We start from the raw sequence: 18,341 nt of genomic DNA on the forward strand, positions 1-18,341 counted from the left end.
GAGAGAGTCTATTAGAGACCAGCGCGACTGTATTGATTTTAATAAATGATCGAATTCCCACTTTTCGTTAACATCATCCAAAATGATATTTGATATTGTATGATCAAAAGCCTTAAAATAACTTATCTGTCTACGAATCATTTCGTCAGTTTTGCTACTTATTATTTGATCAGTTAGTACCTTAGAAGATGACTGAGATTGAGAGGTCCCTGGGACACCGAGAGGTTTAGCAGGTTGTAATAACGGTGTCTTAGGCCTTTCCTCTTTGCCTTGATTATAATTAGAAATTACTCCCCTGATATATTTATATCTATCTTGAGCTAACTCGAACTCATTATTTTCGAAATAACTATGAGATCGTATGACCTCGATATTACATAAAGCATTATGATTCTCTTGATATTCGTGCCAGTGTCTGTCTAGCACATCCAACCTTCTTTTTATATAATCGAAGGTTTTCCTATCCGCACCATCCTTTTTAAAATTACTATAAATGTTTTCGATGGTATTTGATAGTTGTTGTTGATTTTGAAGCAAATCTTCGGCGTTAGACATGATAAAAAATTTAAAGACTCACTGCTTGATACTAATCCTCACTTGTGAACACTAACACAACACTGATCACACACACAATATGTCCACACGCGAGGTCCAAGGCTGCGAAGGACCAAAAAGAGAGATGTATGGGCTGCTGATTGATATGATATGATATCCCATACACTCCTTTAGCTGATAAATTGATAGTTGATGGTTTGATGATGTAAAACAAGTTATTGCCTTTGATCACTTTATTGTTGGTTGCTATAAACTAATGATGATAATATGATATATTGATATATTTGATAGTTGATAATGAGATTAATTGATATAGCGCGTACACCCCGAGCGCTTTACACGAGCCGCGAGCGCAGACCAACTGGGCCAAGATGTTCTTGTCACCATAATGAAATAGGATCGTGTAAAGCGCTGAGTCAGGATGTACGGCTAGCCCGTACAAGACATTTAAAAGACAACTTTTTACGGTGATGTCGCACTTGCACTGAGCAACAGCGGGGTCATTTTAAAAATTTCTGGTAATTAAACACCTTGTTATTGGTTTTAATTTGTTTTTATTGATCATCATGTTAATTCAATTTTTGCACTTACCACATTTAGATTAAAATTTTTCGATTGAATACCTGAATAATAAAATGAAATTTTCAGGGTAGCTACCTAATAGATAGAGCAAGTTTTTAAAAGCCAAACGGAAAACTTTTTTTATGTGATTTTATTTTTTTACGGGCCCTTGAAGTGGTGATGTTCACCACTGGGTAAGTTTATCTTTCTTGGCATTTAATTCTTTTTTTTATTCCATTCGAAGATCTAACGATAGTAAATGTTACCATACTGAATTGGCCTATCTTTCAGCTTAGCAAACCTGCATGAAAATCTCCGTGTGAAAATCTCTGTGTGAAAATTTCTGTGTGAAAATCTCCGTGTGAAAATCTCTGTGTGAAAATCTCTGTGTGAAAATCTCTGTGTGAAAATCTCTGTGTGAAAATCTCTGTGTGAAAATCTCTGTGTGAAAATCTCTGTGTGAAAATCTCTGTGTGAAAATCTCTATGTGAAAATCTCCATGTGAAAATCTCCGTGTGAAAATCTCCGTGTGACAATCTCCGTGTGAAAATCTCTGTGAAAATCTCTGTGTGAAAATCTGTGTTTTAATCTCGGTGTGAAAATCTCTGTGTGAAAATCTCTGTGTGAAAATCTCTGTGTGAAAATCTCTGTTTAAATCTCTGTGTGAAAATCTCCGTGTGAAAATCTCTGTGTGAAAATCTCCGTGTGAAAATCTGTGTGAAAATCTGTGTGTAAATCTCTGTGTGAAAATCTCTGTGTGAAAATCTCTGTGTGAAAATCTCTTTGTGAAAATCTCCGTGTTTAAATCTCGGTGTGAAAATCTCTGTGTGAAAATCTCCGTGTGAAAATCTCTGTGAAATTCTCTGTGTGAAAATCTCTGTGTGAAAATCTCTATGAAAATCTCTGTGTGAAAATCTGTGTGCAAATCTCTGTGTGAAAATCTGTGTGCAAATCTCTGTGTGAAAATCTCTGTGAAAATCTCTGTGTGAAAATCTCTGTGTGAAAGTCTCTGTGTGAAAATCTCTGTGAAAAACTCTGTGTTTACATCTCGGTGTGAAAGACTGCCACAATTTGGACGAAATAACCCGGAAATTCATAGTAGCAAAAGAAACCATTAAAAATGATAAAAGGGCATTCAGACATTTAAAAGACAACTTTTTACGGTGATGTCGCACTTGCACTGAGCAACAGCGGGGTCATTTTAAAAATTTCTGGTAATTAAACACCTTGTTATTGGTTTTAATTTGTTTTTATTGATCATCATGTTAATTCAATTTTTGCACTTACCACATTTAGATTAAAATTTTTCGATTGAATATCTGAATAATAAAATGAAATTTTCAGGGTAGCTACCTAATAGATAGAGCAAGTTTTTAAAAGCCAAACGGAAAACTTTTTTTATGTGATTTTATTTTTTTACGGGCCCTTGAAGTGGTGATGTTCACCACTGGGTAAGTTTATCTTTCTTGGCATTTAATTCTTTTTTTATTCCATTCGAAGATCTAACGATAGTAAATGTTACCATACTGAATTGGCCTATCTTTCAGCTTAGCAAACCTGCATGAAAATCTCCGTGTGAAAATCTCTGTGTGAAAATCTCTGTGTGAAAATCTCTGTGTGAAAATCTCTGTGTGAAAATCTCTGTGTGAAAATCTCTGTGTGAAAATCTCCGTGTGAAAATCTCCATGTGACAATCTCCGTGTGAAAATCTCTGTGAAAATCTCTGTGTGAAAATCTCTGTGTGAAAATCTGTGTTTAAATCTCGGTGTGAAAATCTCTGTGTGAAAATCTCTGTGTGAAAATCTCTGTGTGAAAATCTCTGTGAAAATCTCTGTGTGAAAATCTCCGTGCGAAAATCTCTGTGTGAAAATCTCTGTTTAAATCTCGGTGTGAAAATCTCTGTGTGAAAATCTGTGTGAAAATCTCTGTGTGAAAATCTCTGTGTGAAAATCTCTGTGTGAAAATCTCTGTGTGAAAATCTCTGTGTGAAAATCTCTGTGTGAAAATCTCTGTGTGAAAATCTCTGTGTGAAAATCTCTGTGTGAAAATCTCTGTGAAAATCTCTGTGTGAAAATCTCTGTGTGAAAATCTCTGTGTGAAAATCTCTGTGTGAAAATCTCTGTGTGAAAATCTCTGTGTGAAAATCTCTGTGTGAAAATCTCTGTGTGAAAATCTGTGTGAAAATCTCTGTGTGAAAATCTCTGTGTGAAAATCTCTGTGTGAAAATCTCTGTGTGAAAATCTCTGTGTGAAAATCTCTGTGTGAAAATCTCTGTGTGCAAATCTCTGTGTGAAAATCTCTGTGTGAAAATCTCTGTGTGAAAATCTCTGTGTGAAAATATCTGTGTGAAAATCTCTGTGTGAAAATCTCTGTGTGAAAATCTCTGTGTGAAAATCTCTGTGTGAAAATCTCTGTGTGAAAATCTCTGTGTGAAAATCTCTGTGTGAAAATCTCTGTGTGAAAATCTCTGTGTGAAAATCTCTGTGTGAAAATCTCTGTGTGAAAATCTCTGTGTGAAAATCTCTGTGTGAAAATCTCTGTGTGAAAATCTCTGTGTGAAAATCTCTGTGTGAAAATCTCTGTGTGAAAATCTCTGTGTGAAAATCTCTGTGTGAAAATCTCTGTGTGAAAATCTCTGTGTGAAAATCTCTGTGTGAAAATCTCTGTGTGAAAATCTCTGTGTGAAAATCTCTGTGTGAAAATCTCTGTGTGAAAATCTCTGTGTGAAAATCTCTGTGTGAAAATCTCTGTGTGAAAATCTCTGTGTGAAAATCTCTGTGTGAAAATCTCTGTGTGAAAATCTCTGTGTGAAAATCTCTGTGTGAAAATCTCTGTGTGAAAATCTCTGTGTGAAAATCTCTGTGTGAAAATCTCTGTGTGAAAATCTCTGTGTGAAAATCTGTGCCTGTCGCTCGCGACTGCGCTCGCGACAGGCACAGATTTTCAATAAGTGACATTTGGCTTACAGTTGTGCGTAGCAGAGAGTGACTTACGTGATGGTCATATTTTACTAAACTATATGCTTATTTATAATGTCCAAACTCAAGTAGGTATATGAATTCATTCACAAGTATCGTGAAAGGCCATAAGCATAGATGTAACGCTATGAAATATCATGTAGCTGTAGGAACGCTTGCAATGATTTTTTTAAAGTAAGTATATACATATAAGATACGTCACCCGGGCACGTTTTTTTTGTGATTTTATTTTTTTACGGGCCCTTGAAGTGGTGAACATTTTTATTTATTTTATTTTATTTTATTTTGGTACAGTAACAGATTGCAGAACAATTCCTTATATCTAGCTCTTATCTAATAATACATATAAATTCTACAACCCAATAAATACCGTACACAGCTTTGAACCAAAAAACAAAAACCGTTTACATTATGACCATGTTTTTGTTCCTAATCCATATCTATACCAAGCTATAGCCAGGAACAAACATAAACCGAAAAAAAAAATTCTAACAGAGAGAAAAAAAAAGCTACTATTTAAAATACAAAAAAAAATAAAATACAATACGTTGTTACAGCAATTTGTGAACATTACTTCTAAAAACATCCAAACTACCCAAGAATAAGTCACAATCCGGATCTAAATTATTATACAGGCGGCACATTCTGTGTACAGGATTGTTATGCGAAACATTGTTTTTGGTAGGTGGTATGCTGAATAGACGTGGGGTGCGTGAAGGGCGGGTAGGAGCTCTAAAGTTAAGGCTAGCCAAAAGCTCGTTCCCTAATAACCCATTGGCTATTTTATGCAGATTGCACAAATCAGTCAGGGTCCTACGGCTTTCTAAATTCATTAGGTGGAATTTACGCAAACGCTGATCATATTCAGGTATTTTACGCCGTAAACCTAATTTACCCCATAATGTACGTAAGAAACGCCTCTGCACAGCTTCAATGCGGTCTTTGTGATTATTGTATATTGGAAGCCACACCGATGAACAATATTCCAATATACTTCTTACTAGGGTTAAATATAATATTATCCACGACTTCGGATTTTTGAATGGTGAGGCAGTACGTAAAACAAAGCTCAAACTTTTATTGGCCTTACTGACAATGTAATCGTAGTGCGGTCTAAATGATAGTGAAGAATCGAACATCACACCTAAGTCTCTAACGACCTTGACTCGTTCCAGTGTTACATGACTAATGTTATAATTAAAAATGATCGGCCTTTTACTTTTAGTAAAACACATTACTTGGCATTTTTTAACATTGAGGGTCATACGATTGGTATTGCACCATTCACTGACGACATCTAAATCCCTTTGTAAGGTCTGACAGTCACTATAATCTTGTATTCTGTGGAAAATTTTGACGTCATCCGCGTACGCAAGAGTATTACATGAGATTAATTCAAGAAGATCGTTAATATATATCAAGAATAGCAGTGGCCCCAAATTGGAACCCTGCGGTACACCGGAAGGGGATAAGAATGGAACAGAGTCATAGCCATACAGTGCAACCAATTGTGATCTATTAGCTAAATATGAACTCATCCACCTATACAGACTACCATGTATGCCAAGATGATTGAGTTTTGAAAGAAGGATAGTGTGATTTACAGTATCAAATGCTTTGGAAAAGTCTGTATAAACCGAATCCACCTGTAATTTACTATCAAATGATTCTGTCAGATAATTAGTATAAATGAGTAAGTTTGAATTTGTTGAGCGACCAGCTACAAACCCATGTTGTTTGTCGTTTAATCTATGTTTGATATGACTATACATATGTTCGTATATAATGCTTTCAAATACTTTAGCAAAGCAGTTCAAAATACTAATTGGTCGATAATTTTCGACATTTCTCTTATCACCGGATTTGAAAATTGGTGTCACTTTGGCTAGCTTCCATAAAGACGGAAATGTTCCTTCGATTAAAGACTTGTTAAATAACAGAGTTAACGGTTTAACGAGAGATGAGGAACATAAACGTATAAAGACTGGTGGTATGCCATCGGGCCCAGTGCTCTTGGTTAAGTCGATTTTCTTTAGATAAGATAATACTACGCTCTCAGATATGTGTATGTTGTTTAGTGTGTAGTTTGATGAAGCAAATTTGGGAATGTAGGCAACTTTGCAATTTTGCTTATAAACCGACGAAAAGTATGTAGCGAACAAATTGGCTATATCATGTCCTGTGTCAGCAACTTGATTTTTGTAGTACATACTGCGAGGAATGTCGTTTGTAATTTTCTTGTTTTTTGTATATCGCCAGAAAGACTTCAAATCTTTAGTGAGACTGGATTCGATATTACCAATATACGACCTGAAACAAGAATCTATTAATTTTTTCGATCTAGATCTTAGAATTGAAAAAGTATCATAATCACGAGGATTGGAGTACTTTTTGTAACGGTGATGAAATTTCTCTTTAGATTTAAGTATTCTTTTTAAGTCCTTCGAGAACCATATGGGATAGTGATTCCGGTGGCGTTTTATTCGTGGTGTATATTTTTCGATAATAGTATGAATATTATTATAAAATAGTTGGACAAATTCATCTATCGGTAAGTTCAAAGCAAGTTGTTGCCAGTTTATTTTTTGGATATGGTCATAACAACTATTCAAATCGGTTTTGTAAAAACACAGCTTGTCAAAAGAATTATTTTGATTCAGAGATACGAGCATGTAATTGAATGTGATTTCCAAAGGAGGATGATGATTGTCAAGGCGGCTTAAAGGAGCGCCGTTAGTAATTTTGTATAAATCTGGCGTATTTGTGATTACAAGATCTAAGAACCTACCGTTTGTGTTGGCTATGTTGTTAATTTGGGATAATGACGTGCACTGTAAAAATTCGTAAAGTAATTTTGTTTTTGGACATGAGTAACTATTGAGGCCGCCATTATCTGACCATATTAAATTGGGAAAGTTAAAATCACCTAATATAAGAGTACTACAATCAGATGAAGTACCTAAAAAATGGGAACATTTTTCCATATATTCAGATACCACACTCGTTGACAAGTAATCAGGTAGGTACACAATACATAGGTTTAATACAGCACGATTTTTTAATTTAATATGTAGCCATAGGTCTTCTAAGAGTTCGGACTGCAAATCATTCCTTTCAACGACATCAAAATCTTTAGACAAGGCTACCAGCACGCCACCACCATGACTTTTGTTATATGCACTACAGAATGCTTCGCTTCTATCTCTACGTATCACTTGATATCTATTATCAAAAATTTCACTCGAGAGAACAGTATTATTTAACCAAGTTTCACAAATACATATGATGTCATAACTATTAATCAAAATGGAATTAGAAATTTCTATGGTTTTACTCTTCATACCACGTATATTCTGATAATAAATTGAGAAAGCCATTTTCAAAAACCAGAAAAAATTAAGAAACAAGTTAATCTAAAAAAGATAAAAATATTAATTTAACTAATGCATTAAATCTAAACTTTTACTGTCCTTAATGAATATATATTGCGATCCGGGGTCTTTTCTCACAAATATGCGGCCACTACGAACCCAAACGAATTTGTACGATAACTCCTTAGCTCTCATTCTTGCTGCAATGTGTAGAGCCTGATTTTGAGGAGATAAGTGCTCAGATATATAAACGGGCTTCTTTTCACCGGCCATACCTAATAAGGCAGTATTGAGTTTATTATCAGGATTTGCTTTATTATATCTATAGACAGCGGAGTAAAATTCATCTCGTCGTCTCTCGCTGTTAAATTGCACAATAATTGTACGAGGAACATTCGTGTTTTTGTTCTGTTTAGCCACACGGTTACACTTCACGACATCACCATCGGCAATTTTGTGTCCAACAATAGAAGCGCACTGCTGTATTAAGTTAAGGACATTTTCAGATGGGTGCTCAGGAACACCTTTTATTTCCAAATTTTTGTCCCTAAGACTTTGTTCTATTTTGTTAAGTCGGTCAGACAATTCATGGACAGATGATTTTAAAGCATCATTTTCAGATTTTAATTGCTTGTTATCCTTCGACAAAGACTTTATATTTTCACGCATCTCATCATTCATATCGCTCAAAAAAGAAACAGATTTACGAAGTTCCAAGAGCTCTTCCTTAAAGGTGACCAATTCCTTCTTTAATACTTGGGATAGCAAAGATGGTATTTCAAGCCTAAGGGAATCGAGAAGTTGATCCTTCAAAGAACCGCTTACTTGATCAGTTGGACTTACAATCAATTGAGGTCCTGTGGGAGGTACCTTAACTTCCAGAACTTTTGTGTGAGTCGGACGACGGGCTGTGACAAAGTTAGGAGAATACAAACATACTGGGTAATTTTATCTTTCTTGGCATTTAATTCTTTTTTTTATTCCATTTGAAGATCTAACGATAGTAAATGTTACCATACTGAATTGGCCTATCTTTCAGCTTAGCAAACAAAAAAAAATCAAGCATCTAGCGCAACAATTGACGTCACCATGAGTGAAAATATCATCGTACTCGGCGATAGGTGAAAAATTGAAAAAAACGTCATAACTCCGAAAATACGAAAAATCGCATAACATGTAACATGGGGGTGATTCGGATAGCCCTCTAGGTTCTCTACCTCCCAGCTTCCGTTCATCACTACTTTTTGGAACACCCTGTATATCCCGAATATATAATATACATTTTACATGTTTATTTTTAACTGTACGCTAAAAAGTTATAGAAACAAAATTGTAGTGTGTTTGTCATTATTACAATGCTAGGGGGTAAAGCGTGAATTTGCAAAATGGTTGACATGAGAGGAAAAGTCTGCAGCCCTCCCCCTACATATCATATTAAATTGATTAAGAACGACGCCATATTGGTAAAGAACGACGTCACATAATTTTTGGAGTTATTCTTAGCGACGCCATTTATTTAATATCCATATTATAGGAGTGCATAAACATAAAGCGTCATCCAAATTCCAAACCGTACGCGTATACAAAACTTTAGCTCGATCGGTTAAAGACATCCGACTCTCAAATCGAGTCGCAAATCGATATAAAGCAGTAATTCGCATCGCGGTGGGTCGGCGTCGGCAGATGCTGTCGATCGGCGACGTGGTGCTGAACCACACGGCCAACGAGACGGCGTGGCTGGCGGAGCACCCCGAGGCGGCCTACAACGTGCGCGACTGCCCGCACCTGCGGCCCGCCGCGCTGCTGGACGCGGCGCTGGCGCGCTTCTCCGCGCGGTTGGCGGCGGGCCTGCTGCCCGGCCTGCCGCGCGCCGTTGGCGGGCCGCAGGACGTGGACGCGCTGCGCCGCGCGCTGCAGGACGACGTGCTGCCCGAGCTGCGGCTGGAGGACATGGTCACGTGCGACGTCGACCGCCTCGTGCAGCGCTACGAGGAGCTCGCGCGCAACAGGCGAGTTCCCTTTCCCTTTTGGGTTCCCTACCGCGAAAGGATTAAGAGGAGGCTCCTTAACATAATTTCTGGCACTGAGAGACCGGTTAGACCGCTACGGTGCTAGACGCTAACGCAGCCGTAATAAAGTTGAATATCGCGTGCGCTCTTTAATCGCGTTCGAGCTCGAAACTAAATAAAAAAAAAATCTCGTAAGTGTTAATTCTTATTTCGTTTATAACTAAAGTAATAATTGATCTAGAGAAAAAATATCTTGGGATTGGATAGTAAATTATATGTTCTTACTGTTAACAATTATTTCCGACATAAAGTCCAAGTAAATCTTTAAAAAAATGTAATAATCCTTACAAAAGGCATACTTTTTGAATAAAAAATGAATCGAGCGAAAATGTTACAATTACGTAACCGTCTTGTACATGGAAAGAAAAAGACCCAATAAATCATATACTAAAGTTCCATTTCGATTGTATGTGTGACTGTTTCAGAATATTAATGCAGATTCACATAAAATTAAGGGAGCCTCCCCTTAATCCTTTTAAATATCGGGCATATAAAATCGATTGAAACTCTAGTTTTGTTACCCGTTGACATTTTACGGTTTACGGTTTAAGACATTTATTTCTCAAAAAGATTACATTTGAACCACTTACAGAGAAATAATAATATAAATTATAAACATTTTTGCTCGCTTAACGTTGTACTTACGTAGTAAGTAGTTTGTTAACACAAATAGAATACATCCAACAAGAATAACAAATATATAAAGTTTGGAAAATCCATAATTTTTTTTTATAATTTCGCCTCATAATTTTTAAAGTGAAACTTTAATTACATCGTCTCAAACTTTTTGGTCTGTGTAGCGCATGTCGCGTGTATCGCGGCTGCCGAGTAGGTATACCTACTTGGCAGCCGACCGACACGCGACATGCGCTACACAAAGCAGTGTTCGGAACCGTTCGAACAGTTTCACTTTTACCGTGGTTTCATAAAACCACACAACATTTTTTTTAAATAATTATTTATTAATTATTATTTTTGTTTATTTAATAACAATTAAACCACATCGAATCAGACCCTGAAAAATGAAAGGGTTCTATTCCTGAGCATACTCAAGCGTAATACCCCAGCCACACTATGCTACTCGTCCTGCTACTCGTGCTGCTCCTCGTCCTGCTCCTCGCGCTGCCGCTCGCCTCGATATTGCCGTCTGGCCACACACTGCTCTACTCGCGCGATTAATCGCGACGCTCTTCACTAGGGATGGGTCGTCGACGTATTTTTCATCAACGAGACTAGATAGTTAAATGTCGTTCATCAACTAGTCATTCAACTAGTTAAAATCTTCGACTAGTCCATGTGTAAAATAAATAACTATTACATATTAAATAAATTCTTAAAACAATAAATTCTAATCTCAATAAAACAATTAATAAATATTTATGCTTTCTTACAAAAATTATACTCCCTAAAAAAAGTATTACTAAAAAACTTATTATCGTACTTTGTTTTTATAGTTTAAATTCAAAACATTGGTCTTGTAAACAAAAAATATTTTTTTTAAAAAACTTAAAAAAAAGAATTTATTCTTATCAATAAGACTGTTTAGCCGTTGAATTCAACTAGTGCATTGGTGAGCGATGGACTAGTCGAATCGTTGAGTGTACATATAGACGGTTAATTTAACTAGTCCGTTGATTCCATGACGCCCATCCCTAATTCGCACTCGTATTGCCGGTCCTTTGACTCGCGCGCAAAAGCCGACAGCAGTGAGCAGGACGATGAGCACGACGAGTGGCATGACGAGTAACGTGGCCACACTATGTCCCTGCCTACTTCCCTCGTCACTTCCCATACCACTCGTCGAGTCGTGTGGCTGGGGTATAAGAGAAAAAAAAAGACTCGATTAGTAAAGTATTTCGGTCGCTATCGTGTTAACAAGAAAATCCTCCGCACATACAGACACACGGACGTCCAAGACAGAACTTTTTTAAACTGTTTTTTAACTAGTTTAAATAACAAAAATGACATCAAAAATATCATGAATGTTAAAAATAGTGTTTTTTCTTAATATGTGTGTGTATGTATTATCTTACAAGTGCAATGTATGATACATAAAGACATTTTAAGTTTGAAAAATCAGATGTTTTGCGCGAAGTGACAGTAGTACCCACCTCGACGCTTCGCTTATGAGGCGTGCAAAAATGGGCGGTAATTTTTATAAACATAATTTCAGACTACCCCAACGACATTCTAAAGATATAAGGCTTGTGTTCTAGGTAAAGATATGCTATTTTCATGAGATATAAAATTAGTTTTATTTTTGTTAACACTTTGTTTTTACTAAATATACAGGGTGTCCCACTGTTGGTATACTAAGCTCAAAGGAAATTATAGTTTTGCATACGCTGAGTACGTAAAAAATAATTAAAAAATTCCAGACGCATTTTTTTTTTCAAATAGATGAATTCTTAAAACTCTATGTGTACACCCATAAAAAGCGAGCCGCCCAACTTTGCCACCTGCACGTGAGCTATCGTTTAAGATTATGTTTTCATAGATAAAATGCTCATATTAGAGAAGCGGTATATGCCGGCTACGCGAAGCTAGAGAAGAAAACATGGATTTTCAGGAAAAATTTAGCAAAAAATTTTGGACGTAATTTTTTTTTAAAGTATTTTTTACGTGATCAGTGTATGCAAAACTACAAGTTCCTTCGCGCTTAGTATACCACTAGTGGGACACCCTGTATAATATGTATTTTAATAGTAAAAGTATAATTTATAGGTTTTATTTATGTTTATTTTTTATATTTATTTATATATTTATATATATTTTTTTATTATAATATTTAGTCTAAAAGATGTTTCTTTAGCAATTTCTTGAAATTAGTTATCGATTTGGCTTCTTTAATATTTTTAGGTAATTTATTATACAATTGAACTCCTTCGAATAAGATACTCTTTTTCCCGTAACTTGTCCTGGTACAGGGCAGGGCTATATTGTTTGCGCGCCGAGTCATACGGTTTGTGTGTTGTATATTGGTGGAAAAGTTAATTAGAGAATGAACATTTTTAGTCAAGATTTTTTTTGAAATTGATATTTTTGGTTAAGGCATTCAAATGCTTTATAAATATAAATTTATAAAGAATAGAAAAAATTCGATCACGAGGCGGGACTCGAACCCGCATCCTTTCGCGCCATTCCGGGGCGGATGCCTGACCAATTCAGCCACTCGTGACCCGCCAGAGCAATCGAATTTATTCTATTCTTTCAGTTTTATGTGTCAAAGGGACACACCGCGCGCCATCTATTGAGGTGATAAACAACCATCTCAACCAACACGAAACACTTTTACAGTGAATACAATATTGTAACGATGGAACACGACCTTTTTTGTTGAAATTGATATTTTTGGTTAAGGCATTCAAATGCTTTATAAATATAAATTTATAAAGAATAGAATAAAGAATAGCGGTGTGTCCCTTTGACACATAAAACTGAAAGAATAGAATAAATTCGATTGGAAACTCACGTGGAAAGCCCATTGGGCTTTCCACGTGAGTTGTTTATCGAGAAGGAGACCGAGATATTTTTCTTCGTTTACTTTTTTTATCGTTTCTCCGTTTATGGACAATGGATTGTAGGAGCCTATTTTCTTATTTTTTGCGGTAAAAATGATGTAATTGGTTTTGGAGGCGTTTATCGTAAGTAAATTTGATTGAAACCATCTGTTTAATATGTTAAGATCTTTTTGGGCTTGATTTACTACAATATCAATAGAATTACCATAGTAGAACAAGCATGTGTCGTCAGCATATAAAGTAATATCTCCGGTTAATCCTATTTCGTGAACGTTATTAATATAGATAAGGAAAAATAGGGGGCCCAAAAGGGAGCCTTGAGGCACGCCACAGCTAATAGGTCTTTTTTTGCTATAGTGATCATTAATTTTTACGACTTGATACCGATTTTTAAGGTATGATCGAAATATGTCATAAGCTACTCCGGTTATTCTCGCATTTCTTAATTTCAGTAGTAAAATTTCGTGGCTTACGGTATCGAAAGCTTTCTTAAGATCGACGAATACTCCAAGAGCTACCTTTCTACGGTCTATGTTGAGTCTGACATTAGTGATAAGATCCACCGTTGCTGCAATAGTATTAGATTTTTCTCTGAATCCGTATTGTTTATTAAAGAAAAATTTATTAGACGTGAGAAAACCGTTTAAACGAGAGTGCAAAATTTTTTCAAATATTTTTGACAAAGCTGGTAGTACTGATATTGGTCGGTAATTACTGGGATCTAGTTTAGAGCCAGATTTATGAATGGGAATTACTGAGGCTACTTTGAGGGAGTCCGGAAAATAACCTTCTCTTAGGCATTTATTTATTATTTTCACCAAGTTATTCGCTAATAAATCTTTTATATTTTTAATTACCCGAATACTTATTCCATCCACACCTATAGCAGTATTTTTACGGAGATTATTTATTATTTTTAAAACTTCATTTTCATTTGTTGGTTCTAATTTAGACAAGTTATTTGCAGGCTTTTAAGTATTATTTTAATGTTTCTATGAAATTCTTTAGGAATGTCGTTGGCTAGTTGACCGCCTACGGTGGAAAAATAATCGTTAAAATATTCACAAATTTCATTGACGTTAGTTATTTGCCCAGAGTTAGTTGTAAGTTTCGTAATCACCGGATCTTTAGCCTTATTATTACATAATTTATAAATCAACTGCCACATTTTTGCAGGATCACTCTGACAATTGCTAAAACTTTTAATATAGAATTGACGTTTCGCCGATTGAATCTTGCTGAATACGAGATTTCTTTGTTTAACAAAAACTTCTTTCAGTCGTTCGTTACCAGGAGTTTGTTTCAGGTTGTACCACAGTTGGTTTCTGTGATTTATGCTCTCAATCAGATCTTTATTTATCCAGTCTTTACTTGGTGGGTTTAAAAATTTTGTTCTTGTTATTTTATTATTGTTGATAGCGGCTGTCAGAGTCGTTTCAAATTGCTTGTAATCAAGGAATTCTTCTTTCGAAAATATGTTTTTGATAGTTTCATATAAGCTTGTGTAATTGATTGATTGGTATTGAACTCGTTTTAAAGCCTCTCGTTTGTGTCTATTCAACTCCAAATATATTTGTTTATGGTCAGAAAGTGAAGATTCAATAATAGGAAGCTGAAAGGTGTCATTGTGTAGATTAGTAAGAACATGATCCAGGATGGACTTTGAAGATGACATATCTCGCGTTCAGTATTCAATACTAATTTTATTTAATATTTTCATATTATTTTCTTTTAATATTAGTTTATATTCTTTTATTGATTGGTCGTTGCTCAGTAAATTTAGGTTAAAATCACCAAATACAATTACACGTTTTCTTTTCGTTAGATGTAGACTAAAATTTTCAAGAAATTTTTGAGTATTTGCTGCTGGCTGTTTGTATATAACTCCAATATCTAGGGAAAGTGAGTTCAGATGTACCCATAGAAAATGATTACCATCTTCAAACTGTTCCTCAAGAAATTCATGTTTTAGGCTATCATGGATATGTAGGGGCTTGTTATGTGCGGGTGTAATAAAAGATGAAATAACTACGCAAAGGTTATATTTCGTTAACTACATATATATATTCGTATGTAATTAATATTCGACCTAATGCGACCAACCCGCGTCCCGACAAGCCCTTAACTGTCCATGCATAGCGCACGAACTGTTTATATACAAGTTACCGTGTGAACCTATGGTGGGAACTTTCTTAGTAGGTACTACACTTGAAATATTTCGGTAACTCGTAAATTGGCTTGTCGTCGCTACATCATTTCCCCCTTAAAATAAAAAGGGTATACAAGTAAAAAAATCTTACAATAAAATTAAACAATAAACAAAGGGGTATATATAAAGTGTCGCTATATAAGATTACAAAATGTTTACAATATAAAGTATAAAAAATGTTCACAATATAAATCAATCATAACGTATACAAGTGGTTACAGTTAACACCTAATTTCGTTAAACTATTTATGTTATTACAAAAACTCGGTTGGGTCTTCTAAGTGGCGTGCGATTATTGTTACACGTCAATTAACACTTAGTAACATTAACATTTCAAATCTCAATACGTTCTTTACACTTGTATCGTTTAATATTACAAAGGCTATTACTATACACTCATAAGCCATAAATCAAAAGTACTTAAATTTCTAAGTAGTAAACATTTCAATCAAAACTCAACACAAACATAAATTTGAAATACCATACTTAAAACGTTAAACAATGAACTCGTTTCAAAATTACATAAGTTCTATTATTTATTAAATACGATGTGTTGATTACTAAGTATTTATTATACATTTCTATGAAGTCTTATGAATACTTATAATCATCGTAATTCTAATAAATATAAAATGGTTGAAAAAATTACAAATACAATACTATTACCTAAATCGTACTGGTAATCGTATAGCTCTTCCACTACGCGTGGTATGTGTATTAGGCAATTCGCTACTTGGAATTTGTAACGGAACCTCAGTATCTGCCCCAGATGTCGTATCACTATCATCATTCAAATAATATGCAGGTTTTAGACGGTCTACAGATATTCTAACTTTCCTGCCAGTCATTTGAATGTAAAATACCTTTTCCTCTCGACTCAACACACGATAAGGACCGTCGTATGTTGGTTGTAAAGGCTTACGTACTGCGTCGTTTCTTACAAAAACATAATCGCACTTTTGCAAATCGGGGTGAATAAATATGTTCCGTCTTTCATTCTGCCTAATAGCTACTGACTGATATTTCCTAATAGAGTCTCGTAATTTACTTACATACTCAAGACTGCTATCTATTTCTAAACTCGATTTTTTATCGTAATAATCACCTGGTAATCTTAAAGTTGTTCCGTACGTAATTTCTGCTGCGCTTATGCCGGTATCACTTCTTACTGCTGTTCTAAGTCCTAGCAACACAGTTGGTAATTCCGTAACCCAAGATGATGATATATTGCATAAACGAGCCGTTAATGCCGCTTTAAGCGACCTATGCCAACGCTCTACCGCCCCGTTACTCTGTGGGTGGTAAGGTGTCGTACGCAACTTATTAATATCTAATAACTTCATTAGTGTAGCAAATAATTGACTTTCGAATTGGTGTCCTTGATCGCTTGTTAGCTTTTTCGGACAACCAAAACGAGAGATCCATCCTTCATATATTACACGCGAAATCGTTTCAGCAGTTATATCTTTCGTAGGAAAACATTCTGGCCATCGCGTCCCCCTATCACTATGGTTAGGCAATACGTCCTAAAACCTTCGGGTGAAGTGGGTAAAGGTCCAATTAAATCAACATGAATATGTTCAAACCTATCGCACTGCAGAAACGATCCTAAACCTGACATTGTATGTCGATTAACCTTCGATCGTTGACATTCAATGCATGTTTTAACTTTTAACCCATTGGCCAACGTGACGAATCATATTTGGCCAATAAAAACGATTTTGAATCAATTTGCGTGTAGTCCTTATTCCGGGATGACATAAATTATGTACACTATCAAAAGCAATACGTCGAAATTTATCAGTCAAATAGGGTCTAATTTTAACATTATCTAAATTACAATAAATAAATGTACCGCTTTCAAGTAACATTATTTTCTTTGACCTATTATTAGCGTCTTTCGAATTAGATAATTGTAACATATAAGAATCTTGTTGTTGATTCTAAGCAAGTTCTGCGTAATCTATTACAGTGGGACAACTTATTGTTGCGACTCGTGATAACAAATCTGCAACGACATTATCTTGCCCACTAACGTGTTTCAAATCCGTTGTGAACTCACTAATGAATATCAAGTGTCGTGTACGTCTGGGTAACTCTTTCTCGCTATTTACTTTAGAAAATGCATAAATTAACGGTTTGTGATCCGTATACACCGCTAACTGTCGTCCTTCGACCATATTCCGAAAATGACGAATAGCCAAGTAAATTGCTAATAACTCCCTATATACGTACTATACTTGCGTTCAATCTTAGATAGATTCTTAGAAAAATAACCTACATGAGTATCCGATGCGTCCGTCATAAGTGCGAGCGATGCATCGGCCCTAGGGTGCTAAAAAAATCTGCACTTTATAAACAAAAACATAAGTTGAGTTACCTTGGCGATAATAAATAACCATTTATACGGTCGCCGTAAACTAAGATCTAAAGTCATTAACTTAGTACCAAATGTCTTAATTACACTAAACTACACTTTATAATCACTACACAGTACACTCACTCGCGGATTGGTTATTTTTCGACACTGGTAAAATTATTAAAAGTCGGCTCTCCTGCTGCTTCTGCCACGCACAAGGTTGATGATAGTACAATCTGGCGATATGCTTAAAGCAGTAATGAAAAAACATAGCCAATTGGGATTTTTCTGTTTTGATATCCCTGCACGATCGCGACTTCGGGATGCGGAGCGATGCGTGGTTTGATTGTAGATTTAAGATCACGTCGGGGTCACCAATGTAGGGGCTTGTTATGTGCGGGTGTAATAAAAGATGAAATAACTACGCAAAGGTTATATTTCGTTAACTACATATATATATTCGTATGTAATTAATATTCGACCTAATGCGACCAACCCGCGTCCCGACAAGCCCTTAACTGTCCATGCATAGCGCACGAACTGTTTATATACAAGTTACCGTGTGAACCTATGGTGGGAACTTTCTTAGTAGGTACTACACTTGAAATATTTCGGTAACTCGTAAATTGGCTTGTCGTCGCTACAGATATAAATAGAGACTCCTCCTCCTCTCAGTTTAGTTCTGTAATTATAGTAGTGCGTATATCCGGGTAATTGT

At 35.7% G+C, this 18,341-nt stretch overlaps 1 protein-coding gene across 1 annotated transcript in view; it reads left to right on the top strand.

Annotated features, from left to right (window-relative positions):
* LOC149484971 (glycogen debranching enzyme) overlaps positions 1–18,341 on the top strand; it is a 48,876-nt gene that overhangs the window by 16,873 nt on the left and 13,662 nt on the right. Inside the window, exon 7 of the mRNA XM_089701239.1 lies at positions 9,149–9,474. Coding sequence (XP_089557365.1) covers positions 9,149–9,474 — 326 coding nt within the window. The remainder of the gene's footprint in view (positions 1–9,148; positions 9,475–18,341) is intronic.

Source organism: Colias philodice, chromosome 11 (genome assembly GCF_061535455.1).
Source record: "Colias philodice isolate Cphi_HAF_F1 chromosome 11, ilColPhil1 Martin Lab GWU primary, whole genome shotgun sequence".
NCBI classification, from domain to species: domain Eukaryota; kingdom Metazoa; phylum Arthropoda; class Insecta; order Lepidoptera; family Pieridae; genus Colias; species Colias philodice.